The sequence below is a fragment of the Salvelinus fontinalis genome, chromosome 19 (assembly GCF_029448725.1).
Source record: "Salvelinus fontinalis isolate EN_2023a chromosome 19, ASM2944872v1, whole genome shotgun sequence".
Taxonomy (NCBI): Eukaryota; Metazoa; Chordata; class Actinopteri; order Salmoniformes; family Salmonidae; genus Salvelinus; species Salvelinus fontinalis.
In genome coordinates, this window is record NC_074683.1 from 29,143,774 (window position 1) to 29,162,014 (window position 18,241).

The following is an 18,241-nucleotide window of genomic DNA, read 5'->3' on the forward strand; positions in this document are numbered from 1 at the left end:
GAGTCTGCCGATAAGAATATGGTGATTGACAGAGTCGAAAGCCTTGGCCAGGTCGATGAAGACGGCTGCACAGTACTGTCTTTTATCGATGGCGGTTATGATATCGTTTAGTACCTTGAGCGTGGCTGAGGTGCACCCGTGACCGGCTCGGAAACCGGATTGCACAGCGGAGAAGGTACGGTGGGATTCGAGATGGTCAGTGATCTGTTTGTTGACTTGGCTTTCGAAGACCTTAGCTAGGCAGGGCAGGATGGATATAGGTCTGTAACAGTTTGGGTCCAGGGTGTCTTCCCCTTTGAAGAGGGGGATGACCGCGGCAGCTTTCCAATCCTTGGGGATCTCAGATGATACGAAGGAGAGGTTGAACAGGCTGGAAATAAGGGGTGCGACAATGGTGGCGGACAGTTTCAGAAATACATGGTCCAGATTGTAATGTACTTGTCCTCTTGCTCAGTTGTGCACCGGGGCCTCCCACTCCTCTTTCTATTCTGGTTAGAGCCAGGTTGCACTGTTCTGTGAAGGGAGTAGGACACAGAGTTGTATGAGATCTTCAGTTTCTTGGCAATTTCTTGCATGGAATAGCCTTCATTTCTCAGAACAAGAATAGACTGACGAGTTTCAGAATAAAGTTATTAATGGCCATTTTGAGCCTGTAATCGAACCCACAAATTTTGAGGCTCCAGATACTCAACTAGTTTAAAGAAGGCCAGTTTTATTGCCTCTTTAATCAGAACAACAGTTTTCCGCTGTGATAACATAATTGCAAAAGGGTTCTCTAATGATCAAATAGCCCTTTAAAATTATAAACTTGGATTAGCTAACACAACGTACCATTGGAACAGAGGAGTGATGGTTGCTGATAATGGGCCTCTATACGCCTACATAGACATTCCATTAAAAATCAGCCGTTTCCAGCTACAATAGTCATTTACAACATTAACAATATGTACACTGTATTTCTGATCAATTTGATGTAATTTTGATGGACAAAAAATGTGCTTTTCTTTCAAAAACAAGGACATTTCTAAGTGACCCCAAACTTTTGAATGGTAGTGTATGTATATAGATATAAATATTTACCCCCGAAATATATGGGGGATTGGAAATGATGCAGACAATTACATTGATGGCAGCAACAATCTATCTGCATATTAAAGCTGATCCACCCCTGAAAAAAAAGGGCATTTGTTTTACAGCAGACTGTAAGACCTTTCTGTAATTTCAACAGTAAAACACTGTAGAATGCCCAGTAAATATACTCCATTTTAGGAATTCTGCCAACCTTTTCCTAAAACGCAATAGTAGCTTACTGACCAAATGTTGTCAGTCATGTACTGTAATTTAGAATACAGTACCATACCATATTTTTTGGAGCACTAAATACATTTTGAACAATAGTGGGTGCATGGTATTGTTTCTCAGTTATTAACATTTTGAGGCAGGTCTTGTAAGAGGCTATATTTGTTGCACCTGTTAGGGAGAGTGCTGTAAGATCAGAGTGGCAGCAAATCTCAAACCTTTAACGGTTGAGTGGCTAGCCATGTCGTTTTGATCTGTTTTGACCTGTAATCACTGTCTGTTTAGAAGCCTTTGTCAAAGGTCCTGAACAGTCATTCTGATTTTCATGTAAAAATTCCATTTTAGTGACTAAAATAGCACCCATGATACAATATTTGTTTTGGATAAAAAGGCAAAAAATGTGAGAATATTTACTTTATCTCTCATGGCTAAATACCAGGAGGTTTGAAAAGACAGGCTGAGTGGGCGGGGAGCTAATATTTATGAGTTCACCTTAAAAGGTGGTACTTATTTAAATTAGGTAAGACAATATCATACGACCATTGGTGTATTAAAATTCATGTTAAGGTGATGTCACCCAATCCACTTAATAATCACACCTCCTGAATCCAAGTGTTTGATATGGGGAGGGGACCAGTAACTATGATGAAACTTCATCAATGTATTAGCAACAGACATTTTTCATGCTTTGGTCATCATACTTTGATCTGGTTTCATCCAAATACCATCCAATTTCATGAAAACAGGATTTTGACTGTTCATGACCTTTAAAAAATGTACATTTGTTGATTGCTAAGCATACAAATGTGATTATTTCGAGATACATTTGAGAGGTCTAGTTGTGGCCGCAACCGGACTAGATTGTGGACAAGTCTTGGCGGAGTGCATTGCTTGACTGCTGTGAGAGTGATATATATACAGTGGGGCAAAAAAGTATTTAGTCAGCCACCAATTGTGCAAGTTCTCCCAATTAAAAAGATGAGAGAGGCATGTAATTTTCATCATAGGTACACTTCAACTATGACAGACAAAATGAGAAAAAAAAATCCAGAAAATCACATTGTAGGATTTTTTATGAATTTATTTGCAAATTATGGTGGAAAATAGGTATTTGGTCAATAACAAAAGTTTATCTCAATACTTTGTTATATACCCTTTGTTGGCAATGACAGATGTCAAACGTTTTCTGTAAGTCTTCACAAGGTTTTCACACACTGTTGCTGGTATTTTGGCCCATTCCTCCATGCATATCTCCATGCAGTGATGGCCCCATTCAATTACAGGCCTCTCTCATCTTTTTAAGTGGGAGAACTTGCACAATTGGTGGCTGACTAAATACTATTTTGCCCCAGTGTATGTACAATATCGTTCGCAAACTGCAGCCCCTCAAATGATTCCTTCTTGAGAACGAGTTTGTGGAGCAGAGGCTGTGTATGTTTTGGTTCTTCAAAGCTGTGTCAGTTATAACACTCAAAAATCAATTAATTGCATTCATCCTTGCACCATGCGATCAATTATCAGTTCTGTCTTTTTCTTCTCTATGCTGGTCAGTTGCTGGTCAGAAAGGGAGCACGTATCTGGAGCCGCTGAGCCTGAGGAGCACGTATTAATCCTGCTGTAGAATTCAATGAGCCCAGCAGTGGAGGCTCCTCGGGGGAGGAAGGGGAGGACAATCCTCCTCATTGAATTTAAAAAAATATATTAAATTGTGAAACATTAAAAAAGTTATAATTTTTAGATAAAACTACAATAAATATAATCACATCACCAAATTATTTAATAAAACACTATTTCTCAAAGAAGGTCTACAGTAGCCTCAACAGCACTCTGTAGGGTAGCACCATGGTATAATCGGAGGCCAACAAGCTTCTGTCCTCCTCTGGGTACATTGACTTCAATATAAAACCTAGGAGGCTCATAGTTCTCACTCCCTTACATAGACTTACACAGTAATTATGACAACTTCCGGAGGACGTCCTCCAGCCTATCAGAGCTCTTGCAGTATTAACTGACATGTTGTCCCCCCAATCAAAGGATCAGAGCAGTCATCTAGTACTGAAAGCATAAACTACAGCTAGCTAGCACTGCAGTGTATAAAATGTGGTGAGTAGTTGACTCAAAGAGAGAGAAAGACAATAGGTGAACAGTTTTGAACAAATTCATTCATTCCAAAATGAAGGAAAAGCTAGAGAGAGATATTTTGTCATTGTTTTTTCACTTTCAGTTTCACATACTTTCACTTTTCACTTTTCAGTTTCACACAGTTTAGCCTACCGAAACATATTGCTCAAACAGAGGGATGCTATGTCAGCTAGCTGGCTATGACTTTCCAACACAACACTGGAACTCTTCCAAATCAAGGTAAGCTTTTGGAATTACTCATTTTATGCTACTGGGGCCCGCTGGTATAACTGCTTACTGAATGTACACTAACGTTACTGCATGATTGTAACAGGTTTACTAACGCGTTAGTTCTATTAGCTATGCTGACTATGACATTACTTTAGCTAATATGGTGACAACGATGTAGGATGTTTGTAGAGGTTTGGCTTGGATAGGTTTTTTCGCCTGGTCACATACAGCTGATTTGTTGTGCATTGAAGTCCACACGAGAAGGGAAGAGAAGGAATACAACGTGGCTGTTATGAGAGTGAACTCGGATTACTCGTGATCATGGGTGTATTCATTCCACGATTCTGTTAAAAAACGTTTCTTAAACGGAAGCAAGTGGAGCAAAATGGGGATAAACATACCTGAATTTGTCCAAAATAAATTGTCTTTTGCAACTGTTGGACTAATAATTAAACCCTATATCAGCTAGATGCAGGCAAGAGTGTGCAAGGCGATATTGAATTTCACTGTCACCTACATTTTTTCTCTCGACCTGTGTACACCTACGTTGGAAACATTAATTCATAGGCTAAGTTGTTGCAACCTCATGATGGGTATAGGGAAAATTTGAGTGTCATGTAGTAGCCTAAACCTATCGCTGTTACATTGACCTGGGTGAATGGAATATGAATGACAGTCATCCAATATGCTGTAATAGAAACAAGACCATGCCCAAGTGGGCTATTATGTTCCTTTTATTGAGGAGTGGCTTCTGTGGTGGAGCGCTGCAGAGATGGTTGTCCTTCTGGAAGGTTCTCCCATCTCCACAGAGGAAATCTGGAGCTCTGTCAGAGTCACCATCGGGTTCTTGGTCACCTCCCTGACCAAGGCCCTTCTCCCCTGATTGCTCAGTTTGGTCTGGTGTCCAGCTCTAGGAAAATTATTTAATACATTTTACAATAAGGCTGTAATGTAACAAAATGTGGAAGAAGGGAAGGGGTCTGAATACTTTCCGAATGCACTGTATATCATAAAATTTCTTCTTCTTTGCATGGTTTTCCAGCAGACTAAACGCTTTGTTGCGTTTTGTTGCCTTTCACAGTTTGGAGTTTGCACATTTATACACAAAAAATAGGAAAAGGGGAAAAAAACGAAATTGCACCGCCGTGTTAACCTATATACAGTACCAGTCAAAAGTTGACACACCTATTCATTCCAAGGTTTTTCCTTATTTTTACTATTTTCTACATTGAAACATAATAATGAAGACATCAACACTATGAAATAACACATATGGAATCAAGTAGCAACCAACATTTTTTTAAACAAATCTAAATATATTTTATATTTGAGATTCTTCAAAGTAGCCACCCTTTTCCTTGATGACAGCTTTGCACACTCTTGGCATTCTCTCAACCAGCTTCATGAGGTAGTATGTTTGGAGAAGTTTCAGCAAATTTATTGAAAATAAAATACAGAAATATCTAATTTACACCTCTGAGCCAATACATGTTAGAAAAACCTTCGGCAGCGATTACAACTGTGAATCTTTCTGGGCAGCTAGCTAGTGTGCGAGGTATTGAATGTGTCAATGTCTGCCACCTTGATTACTCAAATGTCTCTAGACCTGTGTGCACCTACGTTGTAAACTTTCATTTATAGGCTAGGTTATAGCAACATCATGATGGGTATATGGAAAACGTGAGTATTATGTAGTAGCCTAAACCATCAATGTTATATTGAGCTGGGTGAATGGAATATGAATGACAGTCATCCAATATGCTGTAATAGAAATGAGACCATGTTCATAAAACATTTTTGCGTCCTCCCTCATTTTAAACAGCACCGACTGCCACTGCCTTTACAGATAATTGTTTATGTATGGTGCAGAGACGAGGTAGTGATAAAAAATAACGTTTTAAACACTATTATTGCACACAGAGTAAGTCCATGCAACTTATTATATGACTTGTTCAACACATTTTTACTCCTGAATATATTTAGGCTTGGCATTACAAAGGGGTTGAATACTTATTGACTCAAGGCTTTTCAGCTTTTCATTTTTTAATTTGTAAGCATTTTTAAAAACATAATTCCACTTTGACATTATGGGGTATTGTGTGTAGACCAATGACACAAAATTGAAATTCAATAAATGTTTTATTCAGATTGTAACACAACAAAATGTGGAAAAAGTCATGGGGTGTGAATACTTTCTGTAGGCACTGTACCACTATCCCCAACACGCCCCAACAGATCCTACACCAGGCCATCGGAACCCCTTCTCTCAAAACTTCCTGTAGTTTTTCTGCACTAAAATCTCTGAAATCCAACATCTTCTCTGCTGCTGTTACTACCAATTCAAACTTCTGTGATTTCCTTTCCATCTTTAATGACAAAAGCAATACACGCCAAGAAGTCAACCTTACTAAAGCACAAACTGTCCGGGTCACTTTGTACTGGCCTACTACTCACAGAGATCCTTTCAGGCTCCCTCACCCTTTGTCCACCAGTCTCTACTTTCCTCACTGCCTCAGCATATGACACTTTCTGCACTGCTTTCACCCTGGAAACATCAATCTGTTTCACTTGTAAAGGCCATTTCTGATCCCCAACAACATGGCCACCCCCACCAATGAAACACCACTTTTTCCCCCAAAACTACACTGTCAAAATTGAAGACCAATAGTATCCTTAACTACAACAACATTTTCAGTAACGGTTACAAAAATATTTTACTTGCTACAACTGTGATATTATCCTGTGTGGCTCAGTTGGTTGGCACTTGCAATGCCAGGGTTGTGGGTTTGATTCCCATTGGGGACAAGTATGGAAATAGTGTCCACTCACTACTGTAAGTTTCACTGGATAAGAGTGTCTACTGAAATGTAATTATACATTTTTATTTTAACAACCTTGGTTGAAGTTGTTTAGGACAAGAGCGCCAGCTAAATGACCGAAATACAAATGTAAATATAAAATTGAAAACTTGCAAAGAACACTGGGTAATATGTCGCTGCATGGGCAATTCCAGTAATATACTGTAAAATAGATTACAGTAATATTTTTGTGGCATAAAATGGATTACCATACAATGGATTACAGTAGCTGTACTGTATAATAATGTAATGACCCGGCTGGGTCATAAAGGGAAAAGAGACGGACTCTAGGTGTGCAGGTCAGAACACAGGTTTATTCATAAACTGGGCTATTGTTCCGGCCACAACCCACGCCGCTAAATGCCGAACGTACACAATGTTACCCTGTCGGGTCAAGAGTCACTCTCATAGGAACAGATCAAGGCACGAACAGAAGAGAGAGAGCAATGAGACAGTAATCCCTATTTATGCATTTCCAAATCCCGCGGTATTACCCATCATACCCCCCCAACCTTTCCATCTGTCCTGACATATTTAACCCCTGCTAGTAGCCATGAGAACCATAACACACCCACAAACACAGAACACAATACCGGGTCGTTACAATAAGTTACAGTAATTTACTGGCTAATTGCTGCCAGTAAGTTAAGGTACATTTTACAGAAAATGTTTTACAGTGTAGAAGAAGAAAACAACATATTTTCTGAACTTGAATTAAACATTAAACATTATGTTTTTCATCCTCTACATCTCCCCATCTCATGGCCTCTGAGAAAATATGCTCCTTAAATTTATATTCATGAGCTTATACAACTAATGGTAAACCCATAGCTATCCCTGTACTGCAATCTTTCTCTGCTAAATTAATATTAATGTGTGTGAGCATTAGGTTCAGTTAAGTTTATGGGTAATCATATTCAGTTTATTCCTGGTAGGAAACCAGTCACATTGATTAAAACTGGCAACAGTGCGACTCTCCCCAGCTAGGTGTACTGCTTTGTTTGCCAGTTATTGGACCATAACATAAATCAAGGCAATGCCGGGTATTGTCTCACCACAAAACTCTCCCAGAGTGTTGAGATGGTTACCAGTTAAAACCTTAGAATCCTTAAATCTGTCATTATCCTAACCTGACTATGTCTACTACCACATTCCCTGGTGGAAGATATATTTTTTATTTAACTAGGCAAGTCAGTTAAGAACAAATTCTTATTTACAATGACGGACTACGGTACACCGGCCAAACCCCGAAGATGCTGGGCCAATTTTGCACCGCACTATGGGACTCCCAATCACGTCCGGTTGTGATACAGCCTGTATTCAAACCAGGGTGTCTATAGTGACCCCTCTAGCACTGAGATGCCGTGCCTTAAACCGCTGCGCCACTCGGGGGAAGATAGATGTGGTCAGTGGTGGAACAAATTAATAGTTCCTCTACTGAAGCTACCCAATGCTGAAAAACAAGTTTAAGACGAACTAGGCCTAATCATATACGGACACCCAGAATGGTTGAACGAAGAGCCAACATTGTATCGTCTATGTTTATTAATAGAAATGAAGAATATAAGGCATATATGCAGATGGTGTTGTTTGTAATACAGTTCTCTTAGTCTCACCTTGTTTGGCTGTGCAGGATGTTCTGTCATTCTGTAAGATGTATCCCTCTGTACAGCTGCATCTATATGAGCCGTAGGTGTTCAGGCAGGTTTGGCTACATGCTCCGTACACAGCACATTCATCATGATCTGGGCAGAAAGGGAGAGCCATTTCTAACAAATTAGGTGTGCTCAAACATGACCCAAATACATAAAGTATACTTAATGTCGCCCTCACTGTACCACCTTAGAAATGGTTACCACACAACCAAGGAACTTACGTTGGAAAGTTATTGGATCCTGTAGTGTGAAAACTGTCACTTCAGGCACTCTTTTCTACTCTTTATGCTACAGGCATATTACTAGCCTCGTAGTCATACTGTAAGAGCTGTAGCCACCCATGCGAAACATAAATATATTTATATATACTTAAAAAATACTCCATTAATATATTTTAATATACTGTATTTACATAGGTCTGTGATAAATATACTTAAGTGTATTTAAAATGATCTAAATTGGAACAATTAAAATATATTTAAAGTTTTTAATGTCCATTTTATTTGTTTTTATTAGCATTTAAGTATATTAAATACATGTTTGTACTTAAGTATATTGTTACTATATTAGATAAAGAGCAAAACAAATATATTTTGAATACACCTTAATTACATTTTATGTGTAGTTCTCCTAAATTTGAAGTATACTGAATTGGTATTTTAATTATAATTTAATTACTTTCTTTACAAGTAGGCATTCCAGAAATAGTCTTTCATTCATTAACCACATTTGATGTCGTAATTAGCCATGTAAAGGTTACCTTGACAGACCAAATTATGTTATCAACCAATGTTAACATATGTGTACAAAACAGTTATAGCTGAGGCAGCAACTTTTAAGCAACATGTATAATAACCGTGCACTAGCTGGATTTCACACTTTAGTTGTTTATACTATGGTGATAAATTAACATTTCAATAAAATGTGTAACATGTAATGTGCAATTAAAAGTACAACATCATTCAGTTTGAAAATTAACATCAAAACATTTCAATAAGCTAAATATGAGGAACAATATCATGAATCAAAACTTCAGCTGCTGAAAGGATGCTGGGTAATATGCACATTTTTGGCACGCATTTTGAACGTATGCAATATTTTGTGGACATTTAAGTTAAATATACTTTTTTGAAAGTATACTTCAGTATATTTTCTTGAGATACAAAAAAGTATACTCTCAGGAAGCATTTTCCTCAGCTGTGCATGTTTCCTTATGTGGAATAAACAATTGTTATCATTGTCAACTGTCTCTGCACTCTTCTGAACTCAAATTCAGAAAGTACTTCAGAACTCATTATTGGCACTGAAACTACAGTGCCTTGCAAAAGCTGTCATACCCCTTTGATTTCTTCGCATTTTATTGTAACAAAGTGCGATTAAAATGGATTTATTTGTAATTTTTGGTCAACAATCTACACAACATTAGTCAACAATCTACACAACACTTTATGTCAAAGTGTAAGACAATTTGTATTTAAAAAAAAAAGATTGATAGAAATATAATAACTAAAACATAGTCATTGCGTAAGTATTCAGCTCCCTGAGTCAATACATGTTAGAAACACCTTTGGATCTTCTTGGGTAAGCCTCTAAGGGCTTTGAACACCTGGATTGTACAATATTAGCCTATAATTATTTTCATAATTCTTCAAGCTCTGTCAAGATGTTGGGGAACATTGCTAGACAGCAATTTTCCAGTCTTGCCATAGCTTTTCAAGGCATTTTAAGTCAAAACTGTAACTTAGCCACTTGGTCTTCTAGGTAGGCAACCAGTGTAGATTTGGCCTTGTGTTGTAGGTTATTGTCCTGCTGAAAGTTGAATTCCTCTACTAGTGGCTGGTGTAAAGCACACTGAATGTCACGAATACTACCGAAGGTGACTCCTCTTCCCGTTCGGGTGGCGCTCGGCGGTCGTCGTCGGTCTACTAGCTGCCACCGATCCCTTTTTCCTTTTCGTTTATGTCTGTCTAATTGTTTTCACCTGTTTCTTGTTGGGGTTTTGGGAGGTGTACTATTTAGGTAAGTTTCGCCCGCTAGTGTTTGTGCGGGCTTATTGTGTGTTCATGTTACGTCAGGAGTGGATTATTTTGATTGTGGGTTTTTCGCTGTCCAGTTTATTTTAAACAGTTGGTCTGTGGGTTGTGTTTACGCCTGTGTTTTGGCGTCACCCCTTTTGTACCTGTTCCTGTTTTCACTGTGGACATTAAAGTGTTTTGTTCCCGTAAACTTCTGCTCTCTCTGCGCCTGACTCTACACCCATCATTCTCCTAACGTTACACTGAAGCAGGTTTTCCTCTAGGATTTTGCCTGTGCTTAGCTCCATCCTGCTCCATCCTGTTTCTTTTTATTCTGAAAAACTCCCCAATATGTCAAGCATACACATACCATTATGTAGCCAGCACCATAATTGGAGGCAGTTAATCAGTGATGTGTTGTGTTGGATTTGCCCCAAACATAAGGCTTTGCATTTAGAACAAAAAGAGTGTTCCTTCGCCGTGTTTTTTGTTGTTGTTGCAGTATCACTTTAGTGCCTTATTGCACACAAGATGCATGTTTTGGTAACATCCCATTCCTGTCCTGCACCTCAGTTCAGAAGGTAGTGTATACATAATCCACAGCATAATTATTAACTTCACCGTCATTAAAATAATTTTCAATGTCTCATTTGATATTGTTACCTATCTACCAATCTATGCCATTCTATATGAGGCTTTCGAAAGGATCCCTGGTCTTTGGAGTTGAATCTGTACTTGAAATTCAACACTTGACTGAGGGACCTTACAGATGTTGTATGTATGGGGAACAGAGGAACGATTAGTCATTTAAAAATCATGCCAACCCGTATTATTTCACAAAGAGTGAACATCTAACATATCATGTAATTTGTTAATCCAAATTGTACTCTTGAAGTAATTGAGGCTTGACTAACCAAATTTGATTGATCTTAAAACATTTTTTTATACATCTTCCACTTTGACATTATAGTATTTTGAAAACATTGTTGACCAAAACAAGTTTTACAGTTTTAACTCCACTTTGTAACACAATATAATCTGAAGAAATCAAAGGGGTATAAATACTTTTGCAAGGCACTGTATACTTTTAGTGTACTTAATCTCCATCCGGCACAGCCAGAAGAGGAATGGCTACCTCTCAGAGCCTGGTTCCTCTCTAGGTTTCTTCCAAGGTTCCTCCCTTTCTAGGGAGTTTTTCCTAGACACCGTGGTTCTACATCTCCATTGCTCTGCTGATGTAAAAAGGGCTTTATACACTGCTCAAAAAAATAAAGGGAACACTTAAACAACACAATGTAACTCCAAGTCAATCACACTTCTGTGAAATCAAACTGTCCACTTAGGAAGCAACACTGATTGACAATAAATTTCACATGCTGTTGTGCAAATGGAATAGACAAAAGGTGGAAATTATAGGCAATTAGCAAGACACCCCCAAAAAAGGAGTGATTCTGCAGGTGGTGACCAAAGACCACTTCTCAGTTCCTATGCTTCCTGGCTCATGTTTTGGTCACTTTTGAATGCTGGCGGTGCTCTCACTCTAGTGGTAGCATGAGACGGAGTCTACAACCCACACAAGTGGTTCAGGTAGTGCAGTTCATCCAGGATGGCACATCAATGCGAGCTGTGGCAAAAAGGTTTGCTGTGTCTGTCAGCGTAGTGTCCAGAGCATGGATGCGCTACCAGGAGACAGGCCAGTACATCAGGAGACGTGGAGGAGGCCGTAGGAGGGCAACAACCCAGCAGCAGGACCGCTACCTCCGCCTTTGTGCAAGGAGGTGCACTGCCAGAGCCCTGCAAATTGACCTCAAGCAGTAGACCTCCACAAGTCTGGTTCATCCTTGGGAGCAACTCCAAACGCCTGAAGGTACCACGTTCATCTGTACAAACAATAGTACGCAAGTATAAACACCATGGGACCACGCAGCCGTCTTACCGCTCAGGAAGGAGACGCATTCTGTCTCCTAGAGATGAACGTACTTCGCTGCGAAAAGTGCAAACCAATCTCAGAACACCAGCAAAGGACCTTGTGAAGATGCTGGAGGAAACAGGTACAAAAGTATCTGTATCCACAGTAAAACAAGTCCTATATCAACATAACCTGAATGGCTGCTCAGCAAGGAAGAAGCCACTGCTCCAAAACCGCCATAAAAAAGCCAGACTACGGTTTGCAACTGCACTTGGGGACAAAGATTGTACTTTTTGGAGAAATGTCCTCTGGTCTGATGAAACAAAAATACAACTGTTTGGACATAATGACCATTGTTATGTTTGGAGGAAAAAGGGGGAGGCTTGCAGGCCGAAGAACACCATCCTAACCGTGAAGCATGGGGGTGGCAGCATCATGTTGTGGGGATGCTTTGCTGCAGGAGGGACTGGTGCACTTCACAAAATAGATGGCATCACGAGGCAGGAAAATTATGTGAATATATTGAAGCAACATCTCAAGACATCAGTCAGGAAGTTAAAGCTTGGTCGCAAATGGGTCTTCCAAATGGACATTGACTCCAAGCATACTTCCGAAGTTGTGGCAAAATGGCTTAAGGACAACAAAGTCAAGGTATTGGAGTAACCTCAATCCTATAGAAAATTTGTGGGCAGAACTGAAAAAGCGTGTGTGAGCAAGGAGGCCTACAAACCTGACTCAATTACACCAGCTCTGTCAGGAGGGATTAGCCAAAATTCACCCAACTTATTGTGTGCAGCTTGTGGAAGGCTACCCAAAACGTTTGACCCAAATGAAACAATTTAAAGGCAATTCTACCAAATACTTATTGAGTGTATGTAAACTTCTGACCCACTGGGTATGTGATGAAAGAAATAAAAGCTGAAATAAATCATTCTCTCTACTATTATTCTGAAATGTCACATTCTTAAAATGAAGTGGTGATCCTAACTGGCCTAAGACAGGGAATTTGTTCCAGGATGAAATGTTTATGTGTGTTTAAGTTTATGATAGTATATTTATAGTAAACTTTAGATATACTAGAAAAGTAGAAGTATATTATAATGTTGTCACGTTCCTGACCTATTTATGTTAGTTGTTATGTGTGTTAGTTGGTCAGGACGTGAGGTTGGGTGGGCATTCTATGTTTTCTGTTTCTGTGTTGGTTTTGGGTTGCCTGGTATGGCTCTTAATTAGAGGCAGGTGTTTGGCGTTCCTCTAATTAAGAGTCATATTTAGGTAGGCGTTGTCACAGTGTTCGTTGTGGGTGATTGTCTCCTGTGTTTGTGTATGTCGTTGCGCCACACGGGACTGGTTTCGGTTTGTTTGTTAAGTGTCATTTATGTGTAGGCTTTTTCCCTGTTCGTGCGTTCTCGTGTGTTCTGTGAGTCCGTCGTTCAGATCTGTTCTACACCATTTATTTGTTTTGTTAGTGTATAGTCAAGTTCGTGTTTTTTCCGTCTTGTCATTAAATTCATTATGTATTCAAACTCCACTGCGCCTTGGTTCAATCCCTGCTCCTCTTCGGATGAAGAAGAGGAGGACAGCCGTTACAAATGTTTTGTATATTTAAGTCTATCATTGCCATCATGAACCAAACATTGGTTACAAAACTGACCTGACCTCTGATATGTCACAGCAGCTGTCAGACTGGACTGGGCTGCTACTTAAGGGGTCTGAGGGAAGAACTCCTTGCCCTGCAGACAGACTGTTCTCATTTCCAACAGGCCTCCTACCTGCGCTAGTGATTTGAGACGTTTGGCAGAGGGTGAAGGAGAAAAGAGAGGAGAGATAGCGTTAACGGTACCTACCTCTGCAGCTTGTCCCATCCTCGCTGACCTCAAAGCCGTCAGCGCAGAAACAGAAGGTGCCGTTTCTCGTCATGACACAGCCGTAGCGGCAACGCAGCTCATGGCAGGCTGACAGCAGCTCTGAGAGAGAGAGAGAGAGAGAGAGAGAGAGAGAGAGAGAGAGAGAGAGAGAGAGAGAGAGAGAGAGAGAGAGAGAGAGAGAGAGAGAGAGAGAGAGAGAGAGAGAGAGAGAGAGAGAGAGAGAGAGAGAGAGAGAGAGAGAGAGAGAGAGAGAGAGAGAATCAATAGGTGTGTTGCGCAACAGTTACTGTCAGTCTCTGGGAAATGCCGAACAGAAATACAAAATGGTTGGGAACACAGCCGCTCATGTAACTGCTAACTCTAAAAACGTTTAAACTGATATTAGTAGATATGCTCTCTGCAGACAGCCTTCTTACAATCTCAGAGAAATCACGGAAGCTAATAGAGGAGAAGAAAAAGGATCAAAGTACATTAGTTTTCCATTTACAGACTAAACCTGCATGTCCTGTGCTGCACTCAATTATACTAATAATTGAAGCAGAGTACCCTAAGTTTATTTTAGTCGTCAAGGATGACAGCTGATGTCAGTCGTGACCAGTGCTACCAATGAATAACTTGAATTTAGAACCCTGCTCACAGTATAGACAAGATACTAGATGCAAGAACGTCCCATAGAGCCTTTATCTCCTTTTTCTGTAGCGTGAGGCAGCTTGATGTACAAGTACATCCCCAGGACAGGCCAGGATGCTAGTCTATCGCAAGCAAAGCAGTCTAAAATGACTTTGTGGGACTTACAACAAAGGAGACATCAGCCTTGTATTCTAGCACACTTCTAATACACCTTGTATTCTAGTACACTTGTCTACTTGGAATAAAAAATGACAGCAGTTCTGAGAGGGACAACTTCTCTTGTCCCAAGCTGCTAAAGTTCATTCTATTGTTCGGATGTTGTCTGTGTTACACCATTCTCTGTACAGAACAGAACAAAAGACTGGCAATTTAAAACTTGATAGACGTTCAATGGAATAAGTGACAGATAGAAAAGAATGAGCATCAAAAATAGAGAAAACAAGTTTTAATTGTTGAAAATATGGATATGCCGCCCTGATCATTAATTACTGTCAAATAGAATCCGTGAGGATGAAGGCTGTTAAGGCTGCTCAATGATTTGACATGTTTTCTTCTATTACCAACAACATAGCACTAGTTGGTGTTTAAAACAATCTGGGAACCTTGCGGCAGAACCAAGCAAACTCCTGACAGCATTATGCTTAGACAGGCAGACATCAGTGAGCTCAGACAATAACCAAAGCCTCCGAACATCACTATCTATGGAGTGAAGGAGAGAGGCAACAGAACAGAAATAAATAGATTTACATTGGTCTTGTTTTTAGGAATTAAAATGCATTTATAAACTGAGTGGTGAATGCTGATTGGCTGACAACCGTGGTGTATCTAACCGTATACCACGGGTATGACGAAACATTTATTTTGACTGCTCTAATTACATTGGTAACCAGTTTATAATAGCAATAAGGCACCTCAGGGGTTTGTGGTATATGGCCAATATACCACGGCCAAGGACTGTATCCATGCACGCTGCGTTGCGTCGTTCATAAGAACAGCCCTTAGCCTTGGTATATTGGTCATATACCACACCCCCTCGTGCCTTATTGCTTAGCTATACAGAGGAAGTTGACAGTTAAAAAGCGTAGAATGCTTCATAGATTAATAGAGGCGTCAGAAGTAAATGTTTCATGATGTGTCTTTGCAGGCCGCTTGCTGACACATGAAGATGTTTTGGTCGGGTGGATAGATGGCAGGTGCGATATACAAGCTGTCCGGGTGGCTGTTGGAACCTAGTACATTAACTAGTAAGGATAAAGACATCGCAGATGGATAATTTCATTTCAAAGGCATGTTTGAAATCATTCTGTATGAATCCCAATGCAATACAGTACACATGAATATACACACACATGTATACTAACTCAGCTCACACACACACACACACACACACACACACACACACACACACACACACACACACACACACGCACGCACGCACGCACGCACGCACGCACGCACGCACGCACGCACGCACACACGCACGCCCACAAACTGTCTGAATAAATCATACAGTGCATTCGGAAAGTATTCAGACCCCTTGACTTTCTCCACATTTTGTTACGGTACATCCTTATTCTTAAAATTATGAAATAGTTTTTCCTCCTTTTCCTCCTTTTCTTGCGGTCAGAGGCCGAGCAATTGCCATACCAGGCAGTGATGCAACCAGTCAGGATGCTCTCGATGTTGCAGCTGTAGAACCTTTTGAGGATCTCAGGACCCATGCCAAATAATTTTAAGTTCCTGTAGGGGAATAGGCTTTGTCGTGCCCTCTTCACAACTGTCTTGTTGTGTTTGGACCATTCTAGTTTGTTGTTGATGTGGACACCAAGGAACTTGAAGCTCTCAACCTGCTCCGCTACAGCACCGTCGATGAGAATGGGGGCGTGCTCGGTCCTCCTTTTCCTGTAGTCCACAATCATCTCCGTAGTCTCTGTTACGTTGAGGGATAGGTTGTTATTCTGGAACCAGCCAGCCAGGTCTCTGACTTCCTCCCTATAGGCTGTCTCGTTGTTGTCGGTGATCAGGCCTACCACTGTTGTGTCGTCTGCAAACTTAATGATGGTGTTGGAGTCATGCCTGGCCATGCAGTCGGGGTGACCAGGGAGTACAGGAGAGGACTGAGCACGCACCCCTGGGGGGCTCCAGTGTTGAGGATCAGCGTGGCAGATGTGTTGCTACCTACCCTTACCACCTGGGGGCGGCCCGTCAGGAAGTCCAGGATCCAGTTGCAGAGAAAGGTATTTAGTCCCAAGATCCTTAGCTTAGTGATGAGCTTTGAGGGTACTATGGTGTTGAGCGCTGAGCTGTAGTCAATGAATAGCATTCTCACATAAGTGTTCCTTTTGTCCATGTGGGAAAGGGCAGTATGGAGTGCAATAGAGATTGCATCATCTGCGGATCTGTTTGGGCGGTATGCAAATTGGTGGGTCTAGGGTTTATTTTATAATGGTGTTTATGTGAGCCATTACCAACCTTTCAAAGCACTTCATCAATCTACACACAATACCCTATAATGACAAAGCAAAAACAGGTTGTATTTGGGGAGTTTCTCCCATTCACCTCTGCAGATCCTCTCAAGCTCTGTCAGGTTGGATGGGGAGCATCGCTGCACAGCTATTTTCAGGTCTCTCCAGAAATGTTAGATGACTGTGGCTGGGCCACTCAAGGACATTCAGTGACTTGTCCCGAAGCCACTCGTGCATTGTCTTGGTTGTGTGCTTAGGGTCGTTGTCCTGTTGGAAGGTGAACCTTAGCCCCAGTCTGAGGTCTTGAGCGCTCCGGAGCAGGTTTTCATCAAGGATCTCTCTGTACTTTGCTCCGTTCATCTTTCTCTCGATCCTGACTAGTCTCCCAGTCCCTGCCACTGAAAAACATCTCCACAGCATGATGCTCCTGCCACCGTGCTTCACCGTAGGGATGGTGCCAGGTTTCTTCCAGATGTGGCGCTTGGCATTCAGGCCAAAGAGTTCAATCTTGGTTTCATCAGACCAGAGAATCTTGTTTCTCATGGTCTGAGAGTCCTTTAGGTGCCTTTCGCAAACTCCAAGCCGGCTGTCATGTACCTTTTACTGAGGAGTGGCTTCCGTCTGGCTATTTTATTGGTGGAGTGCTGCAGAGATGGTTGTCCTTCTGGAAGGTTCTCCCATCACCAAGGAGGAACTCTGGAGCTCTGTCAGAGTGACCATTGGGTTCTTTGTCACCTCCCTGACCAAGGCCCTTCGACAGTGAATGCTCAGTTTGGCCGGGAGGCCAGCTCTAGGAAGAGTTTTGGTGGTTCCAAACTTCTTCCATTTATGATGGAAGGCACTGTGTTCTTGGGGACCTTCAATGCTTCAGGATTTTTCTGGTACCCTTCCCTAGATCTGAGCCTCGACACAATCCTGTCTTGGAGCTCTACAGACAATTCCTTCGACCTCATGGCTTGGTTTTTGCTCTGACATGTACTGTCAACTGTGGGACCCTGTATAGACAGGTGTGTGCCTTTCCAAATCATGTCCACTCAATTAAATTTACCACAGGTGGACTCCAATGAAGTTGTTGAAACATTGTTCAAGATTTCTAATTCAAATGAATACTCACCACGCTGCATCTTGGTCCTCCAATCCTTCCTACTACTCCTCCTCAGAAGAGGAGGAAGACGAGCATTACAGAATCA

At 40.9% G+C, this 18,241-nt stretch overlaps 1 protein-coding gene across 8 annotated transcripts in view; it reads right to left on the minus strand.

Annotated features, from left to right (window-relative positions):
- LOC129816575 (low-density lipoprotein receptor-related protein 1B-like) overlaps positions 1-18,241 on the minus strand; it is a 586,954-nt gene that overhangs the window by 288,652 nt on the left and 280,061 nt on the right. For all 8 annotated transcript variants that reach the window (XR_008753574.1, XM_055871208.1, XM_055871203.1 and 5 more), the window contains exons 3-4: positions 13,936-14,055; positions 8,126-8,254 (exon numbers count right to left, since the gene is read on the minus strand). Coding sequence is in view for 7 of the 8 variants with exons in the window: in XM_055871208.1 (XP_055727183.1) it covers positions 8,126-8,254; positions 13,936-14,055 (249 nt within the window). In the remaining variant the exon portion in view is untranslated. The remainder of the gene's footprint in view (positions 1-8,125; positions 8,255-13,935; positions 14,056-18,241) is intronic.